Raw genomic sequence first — 8670 nt, 5'->3', positions numbered from 1 at the left:
TACCTAATGTAAATGATGAGTTAACAGGTGCAGCACACCAACATGGCACATGTATACATACATAACAAACCTGCACGGTGTGCACATGTACCCTAGAACTTAAACTAAAGAAAAAAAAGAAAAAAAAAAGCTAAAACTGTATGATGCTTCAGGTTTAAAAACAAACAAATAAAAAAGCTAAAACTAAAACTCCTGAAAGAAAACAAAAGAAAAAAATTTGTAACCTTAGGACAGCCAAGAAATCTTAAATAGACCAAAGATACATGAATCAGAAAGAAAAAACTGATCAACCAGACTTCATCAAAATTAAAAACCTCTGCTCTTTTGAAAGTCACCAGATGAAAATGAAAAGGAAGTCACAGGCTCAAAGAAAATACTTGCAAAACCTTTATCTGACAAAGGACTTACATCCAGAGTACACAAAGAACCCTTTTAACACAACAGAAAAAGGCCCACAACAAAAGGCAAAAAGACTTGAACAGACCCCTCACTGAAGAAGATATACAAATGTCATAATAACCTGTGAGTTGTGAATAATAAAAAAGAAGATACGCAAATGGCTAATAAGCACTTGAAGGAAGGCTTAACATCACCAGTCCTTAGAGAAATATAAATCAAAACGACAATAAAAACCCTTACACTTCTACTAAAATGGCTACAAAAGAAAGGCATGTTGGCAAGGACTTAAAGCAATTTGAACTCTCACGCATGACTGACAAAAATGCAAAAATGGTATAACCACTTTGGAAAAGTTTGACACTTTCTTATAAATTGGGACACATACTTAACCATACAACTCAACAATACAACTCCTAGTATTTACTCAAGAGGAATGAGAATGGCCGGGTATGGTGGCTCATGCCTGTAATCCCAGCACTTTGGGAGGCCAAGGTGGGTGGATCACAAGGTCAGGAAATTGAGACCATCCTGGCTAACATGGTGAAATCCCCTCTCTACGAAAAATACAAAAAATGAGCCGGGCTTGGTGGCAGGAGCCTGTAGTCCCAGCTACTCGGGAGGCTGGGGCAGAAGAATGGCGTGAACCCGGAAGGCGGAGGTTGCTGTGAGCCAAGATTGCACCACTGCACTCCAGCCTGGGTGCCACAGTGAGACTCCATATCAAAAAAAAAAGAAAAAAAAAAAAAGGAATGAGAACGTATGACCACACAAAGTTTTGTTTATGAATGTTCATAATAATTTTGTTTGTAATAGCCAAAAACTGAAAATAACCCAAATGTGCAACAATGGTTGAATGGATAAAGAAATTGTGGTATATCATACAATGGAAGTCATTCTGCTATAGAAAGAAATCAATTACTGACATTTAAGAAAAACAACGAATCTTAGAAACACTATGCTAGGTGAAGTAAGTGCAGACTGTATGAATTCATTTGTATAAAATTCTGGAAAAGGTAAGACTCATCTATAGTGACAGAAAGCCAGTAAGCAGCTGCCCGTGACTAGGGGACAGGGCCTGACTCCAAAGGGGAATAAGGATCTTTTTTGAGGTGATAGAAATATTCTCTGTCTTGACCATGGTGTCAGTTAAGAGTCTATACATTTGTTAAAACGTACCAAACTGTAAACTTAAAATGGATACATTTTTACTGTAGGTACGTTCTACCTCAGTAAATCTGATTTATGAGGAAAAAGAATGGCAGCCTCGGCTGACCCCCATGACCCTCAGAGCCCCCCCCACTGCTCACTTTCTTTTGCCCTGTGTGTCCTCTTCAGGTGCATGAGTGAGGCCTATAACCTGGGAGAGGGTTTGGACGTGGAGTAAATGCACGACGTTTCAAAATAGATCCATTTAATAATGTATCAGGAATGATACGGATTTAAGAAGGGAAGACAGGAAGGCATGGTTATGAGGTCTGAGTTTCAACTTTTCAATCTTTTTCTATCTCTACTTGGAGAACACCTACCCATTCCTCAAGAATCAAATCAAATGTGTGACTTCTCTAAAGCCCTTTCAGAAGCTTCAGGAGGTTAATGACTCCCTTTTATGTGCTCCTCTAGGGTGCGCACAAACCTTTGCACATCATAATAAAGCACTTATTACTTCGCACTGAAACTACCGATTCACATTTCTTTTCTGCTCCCCACCCCCTCTGGCTGAGCTCACTAAGGACAGGGATGATGCCACCTGTGCTATCTCCAGCACCCAGCACAATACTTTCCACAACACAGATGCTCAACAAACGCTCATTTAAACAACCAAAACTGGTACCAACAAATTACACGTGCATCCAGACATGCACATGAAGAAACAGGTGGAATGCAACTGAAATTTTATTATCTCCCTCTAAAAAAAAGAGAAGGTTTTGAATAAAGTATTCATTATACTGATATATAAGACTAATGACTAATAAGAGTAATTTAAAAATAGAGTTTTTCTTTTTTTTTTTTTTGAGATGGAATATTGCCCTGTCACCTACGCTGGCATGGTGTAGTGCGATCTCAGCTCACTGCAACTTCTGCCTCCCAGGTTCAAGCAATTCTCCTGCCTCAGCCTCCAGAGTAGCTGGGATTATAGGTGCCTGCCACCACACCTGTCTTATTTTTGTATTTTTGGTAGAGATGGGGTTTCACCATGTTGGCCAGGCTGGTCTTGAACTCCTGACTTCAAGTGATCCGCCCACCTTGGCCTCCCAAAGTGTGGGAATTACAGGCGTCAGCCACTGCACCTGGCCATACATTGAGTTTCAATAGACAATCAGGGTCAGGTGACATTAATCTATCTAGTCCTACATACCATTCTGGCATTGACAGGTTCCACAGGGCTAGAGTCACTTAGCCCTAGGTGCACAATTCTAATGTATGAGTATACTTTTCTTTTCTAAAGCCACTATGGGAAAAATGGCTCAGTATAATTTTAGAATTCGTCTACTACATACCAAGCACTGGAATAGGTAAACATTTTACATACATCCTCTCTCATCTTTGCAACAGTCCATAAAGTAAGGGTTATATTACCCATTTAAAAGACACTGGAAAGTAAGAGGATTTAAAGGACTTTACCTCAAAAGATAGAGTCCACACCAGGATTTGAACCCAGGTCTCTCTGGTTTCAAAACCCTGCCCAAATAATTTCATTATACTACCAATCCAAGGAATAAAGAAACTTAAGGTATCTTAATCAGATAAAAGTGGTAAATTAATGAGAGAAAGATGAAAAAAAATTAACCCTAGAAACCAAAAAATATACTCAGTATTATTATCATTATTTTAGAGACAGTCTTGCTATGTTGCCCAGGCCCATCTCAAAGTCTTGGCCTCAAGCAATCCTCCCAACTCAGCCTCCTGAGTAGTGGGGATTACAGGCATTACAGGCATGAGCCAATGCCCCCAGCAAGAAGTTTATATGTTCTTATCACGCATGTGACTAAACAAAATTATATGTAAGAAACTGACAAATCGTGGTAATATTTTAAATATCATGACTACTGTAAAACTCTGCCAAAGGTATTTTTAAATGTCAAGGATTTTTAAGCTGATGTGTTAAATGCATACAATCTGCAATTCTAGTTGTGATCAATAACATGCCCATAAATCAGAGAGTACTTCTATGAAAACAATCGCAGCCTACAAGTATGGATAAAACTCCTCAGCTTTACCACTCAGATGGTTCTAGACAATTTCAGAATTCATGCCTCTTTCTTCAATTCTCTCATTAATCTTATTATCCTTGGCAGTAAAATAATCTTACCAATTGCTTTCCCTATGAAATTGTGAATGAAAATTCCCATTTCTCTTTGCTAGATCTTGTTAGCTGCCATCTCTGGGAAGGAGAAAGTGTTTTTATAGACAGGCATGTCAAGGACAAATAACGGAGCTGAAATGCAAGGGTGGATGGCAAATAAATTGCATCTTGTGAACTAACTCCAACTAATTTCTACCTGGAGCACTGTGTTTAAAAGGATTCCTAGGCCATACCTGGAGGGACTCAGGAAAAAAACAAAAAGAAGGAAGGTAGGTAAGTGGAGAATCAGTAAAGTGTAGTGCTACAGTAGCCTAGGGTTTCAAGGAAAGGAGATTATAATATTGAGTCAGGCAGAGCAACAGTCAAACAATATGAAGAAAAATGTCCGTGAGACTTGGCATGCAGGAGATCACTGATGTGCCTATTGACAAGTTCAGTAGTGTTGCGAGGGAAGAAGTCAATGGGCTAAAGCTGAAATGAGTACTGACACAGAGACAGCAGGTATAAACCAGAGATAGAGACAGTATACCGGATGGCTGAAGAGTCAAATACTTACATAGCAAATGGGGATACAGACAAGTGTCCGATGCATGTATTGGCCTTCTCAGGACAAATATTCCATCCCCTAACAACTATAGGAAAGGGGTAAAGAGGGATACTCCTATAGGTCAATTTATAGAAAAGAGCAAAACCTTAAACATCTCACTGAAGTAGGAGCTAAGAACCTCTGAATCAGGTGAAGAGACAGGAAGGTCAAGAGGGGGAAGGAGAAGATTTGGTAAAGTTCTTGAAGAGAATGAGAGAACTAAACAGGAGGACTAGGCAAGCAAAAGGCATCAGGCAAGGCTGAGCACTCAGATGAGGTTGAAAAGATTTAGTAGTTACTGTAAAACAGGGTTCATCTGTATGACTAGTTGCTTTTTCTTTAGCCCTCGCATACAGAAGTAGAACAACAGACTGGATTGGGCTAGTATTTTACCAGGGTACAGCAGGAAGACAGGGGCCCAGGAAAGGCCCAATGTTGTGAGGATTTCAGTTAATCTCCTATGAGATCCAGGCTGGATAGGGTAGGAAGGTCAGTTATAAGAAAAATACAAACTCGTGAGACTGCAGAGGCTTGGAAGGAGAAAATGTGTTGGGTGACAGTGAGATGCAGAGGATTGCTAAGGTGATACACCTATAAATGAGAAGGTGGAGGTCCCAGCCTGGGTAAAGGGTGACTTATCTACACCTGGTGATGACCACTGGCATTAAAGGCATCCAGAAGAGATGAGGCTTTTTCTGCTTGTGTAAGTTATCTCCTTATCCAAGTTTCTCTTCACCACTGAAAACCTCTGAAAGTTGTCAACTTCATTAAGGTAAATATAGAAGACATATTCTATTCAAAATGACAAAATACTTCTAGAGAAAAAGCACCATATGCATGGTCAGGAAATTGAATGCATGATTCTGGATAAATCATGGCATTTCAATGTTTGAGGTAATATAGTCTGTCTGTCCTCTTTACTCCTTAATTCTCTGTCTATAAAGACAGCAACAATATAATCAGCCATATATCTTTTTTTTTTTGAGATAGAGTCTCACTCTGTCACACAGGCTGGAGTGCAGTGGCACGATGTTGGCTGACTGCAACCTCCGCCTCCCGGGTTCAAGCAATTCTCCTGCCTCAGCCTCCCAAGTAGCTGGGATTATAGGAGCCCACCACTACACCCGGCTCATTTTTGTATTTTTAGTACAGACGGGGTTTCACCATGTTGGCCAGAATCAGCCATATTAGACAGAGTGAGACCCCCAAGTCAAAAAAAAAAAAAACCTGGGCACATTGGCTCACGCCTGTAATCCCAGCACTTTCAGAGGCTGAGGCAGGTGGATCTCTTGAAGTCAGGAGTTCAAAACCAGCCCAGCCACATGGTGAAACCCCATCTCTACTAAAAATACAAAAGTTAGCTGGGTGTAGTGGCAGGTGCCTGTAGTCCCAGCTACCCAGGATGCTGAGGCAGGAGAACCGCTGGAACCCAAGAGGCAGAGGGCGCAGTGAGCCGAGATCACACCACGACACCCAACCTCGGCATACAGTGAGACTCTGTCTTAAAGAAAAAAGAAAGAAAAGATTATAAAGGCAGAAATTATTGGGGTGAGGAGAAGAACTTTAAAATACAAAATTAACTAAGTACTTTTTCAAGAAGAAAAATATCAGGGAGTACTGAAAAAGAATAATTATATAAAGAAAGAGAAATTAATCTAAATAGCAACCGAAAACCCTAAAAGAATGTATAAGCAGTCCATCAAAAAACAAGCAGCTACAAGCTTGACACTAATTCAAAGTCAGTGTTTTCTTCTGACTGAGACTCAGGGAAAGCAAGCCAAAAATGAAAGTTACTTTATCCACCATATAGGAAAAGAAATTTGTCATCCATAACATAAATTGCTAAAACCTAACAGCATTTATTTTTAGATAAAAATAGTACTAAGGAGAGCTGGTAAAAACAATTCATTACAAAGTAAGTTTTGTGTGTGTATGTATGTTTAAGTCTGGTATTCATTTACAAAAACTGACTTGCTCTTTTTCCAGGCAAAAATATGTACTTTTGGAACAAGTAAAAAGTTATAATAACATGAAAAAACAATATTTATGAAGAAGCATAAGCTTAAACATAGTTCCAGCCATAAAAGTCTGACCCTACTGCAAAACATCAAACTTGGAAATTTGCCAATATTATAGGACACACTTTACAAATGAGTGTGTTCTCTAATCCTGCAATTCTAATTTAGGAATTTATCATGAGGAAATCACGATGGACACAGCAAAGGCTTTACTATGTATAACAGTAAAAACAGAACACAATCCAAAAGGCCAACATTAGGGAAATGGTTACATCATTTATGGTTTATCTTTATTATGGAATATATGCACTATTTATTTCAGAAAAACAAACAAAAAAAACCAAATTACATGGGAAAAAGCTTGGACTACTGAAGAGTAAACAATGTTACAGAATTTGTAGTAATGTGTGATTTCAGCTTTCTTTTTGTGTTGTTGAACTATCTGTACTTTCTAAAATGAGCACTATGAAAGGCATTTATAGCTTTTGTTATTTAAAGTTATTTCAAAAAAATCTTGCCACTTCTTCCTCAAAGCACTTAGCAAATGAAATACAAAAACACTGAAAAACTAGTTTTTCACATTACTTTGTAAACATATTTTACTAATAATTTTAATGCTATTTTATTACCTAGCAAGTATTTGTAATTTACAAAAAAAAAAAAAATTGATTTAAGAAAAGTATTTAGAAGCTCGTGTTATCATATTGAAAGCAATGACTAAGCCCGTCTTTTCAGTCTCAACAACTCATCTAATTCATCAGGAGCTTTTATTACACTCAGTTTCATCCTGTCTGTTTCTCTCTGTAGAGAACTGGCGCACGCACTTACAAGGTGCAGTGGTGGCTCATGCCTGTAATCCCAGCACTTTGGGAGGCGAAGGCGGGCAGATCATGAGCTCAGGAGATGGAGACCATCCTGGCTACATGGTGAAACCTCATCTCTACTAAAAATACAAACAAATTAGCCAGGTATGGTGCCACACGCCTGTAGTCCCAGCTACTTGGGAGGCTGAGACAGGAGAATCGCTTAAACCCGGGAGGTAGAGGCTGCAATGAGCCGATATCGAGTCACTACACTCCAGCCTGGGCGACAGAGCAAGACTCATCTCAAAACAAAACAAAAAAATCACATTAAGGTAACAATTAAGTGATGTGAAATAGTCAACAGCACGGGATCTTTCCTAATTATGGTTGGAACAGCTGCAATTCCTTTTCTATTGAAAAGAGTCATTAGGAAAATAAAATGAATTAGCATGGACAAGGCACTTATTATAATAAACATAAAATGTTGGTTACATAAGTAAATGAATTAATAAACATGGAAAACCACATAATGCACATACATTCAATACCTACTTTCGAAGGTGGTCATGTTCTTTCAAAAATAGCTCAGTTCTTCTGTTGTTTACTCCAGACCCACTTTTATATGATCTGGAACAAAAGAGAAAATTTAAAAACATTTTTGGCAGAGAACACAAAATCAGATTAAGTGACCGACCCTAGTGATTTTGAAAGTAGAAAAATTGAGCCTCTCCACAGTTTTGAATGAACAATGAAAGTGCATAACCCTTTGCATTTCCCTCTGAAAAATGTTATTATAAGTAGATAAATATTAATGCCTCTGTCTCTCTAATTTAGGCCTCACAGTTTACTGTTTTTCACCAAAATAACTCAACATTCTGAAACAACCCACCAAAAAAAATCTTACTTTTCCTTTACCTCCTATCTCTGATATCTTCATTTTTCTCCAAGTGGAAGTAAAACTTACGACTGATTTAGTACATAGCACACAGGGTGGGAAAGCTGTTGAAATGAAATGTTTTCTTTCACAATAATACATGCAGTACACCAACTGAAGCCTAAGGAACACTGAAATCAAGCTAAAGATTTGCTCATTTTGACACACTTAAGGATAACCGTTTTGGTCTTCAGTGTATTGAAGTTGACAAAAAAATTACTCTTATCACTACTATCGAAAATTTAATTTTTGTTTTCCACTAATAATAAAGTATCAGGAACAATTTTTTTTTTTTGGAGACACAGTCTCACTTTCTTACTTTGTTACGCAGACTGAAGTGCAGTTGCACAATGTTGGCTCACTGCACCCTCCTCAACCTCCCAGGTTCCAGGGATCCTCCTGCCTCAGCCCCCCACAAGTAGCTGGGACTACAGGAGCACACCACCATGCCTGGCTAATTTTTGTTTTTTTTTGAGATGAAATCTCACTTTGTCAACCAGGTTAGAGTGCAATAGTACCATCTCACGGCCGGGCGCAGTGGCTCAAGCCTGTAATCCCAGCACTTTGGGAGGCCGAGACGGGCGGATCACGAGGTCAGGAGATTGAGACCATCCTGGTTAACACAA

General features: G+C 38.9%; 1 protein-coding gene across 3 annotated transcripts in view; it reads right to left on the bottom strand.

Annotated features, from left to right (window-relative positions):
• GOSR1 (golgi SNAP receptor complex member 1) overlaps positions 1 to 8670 on the bottom strand; it is a 56192-nt gene that overhangs the window by 32500 nt on the left and 15022 nt on the right. For all 3 annotated transcript variants that reach the window (XM_011940865.1, XM_011940864.1, XM_011940866.1), the window contains exon 6: positions 7663 to 7737. In XM_011940865.1, the coding sequence (XP_011796255.1) occupies positions 7663 to 7737 (75 nt within the window). The remainder of the gene's footprint in view (positions 1 to 7662; positions 7738 to 8670) is intronic.

This window comes from Colobus angolensis, unplaced genomic scaffold (genome assembly GCF_000951035.1).
Source record: "Colobus angolensis palliatus isolate OR3802 unplaced genomic scaffold, Cang.pa_1.0 Scaffold193, whole genome shotgun sequence".
NCBI lineage: Eukaryota > Metazoa > Chordata > Mammalia > Primates > Cercopithecidae > Colobus > Colobus angolensis.
Note: the sequence above shows the minus strand (reverse complement) of the source record. Positions and strands in the feature narration are given on the sequence as shown.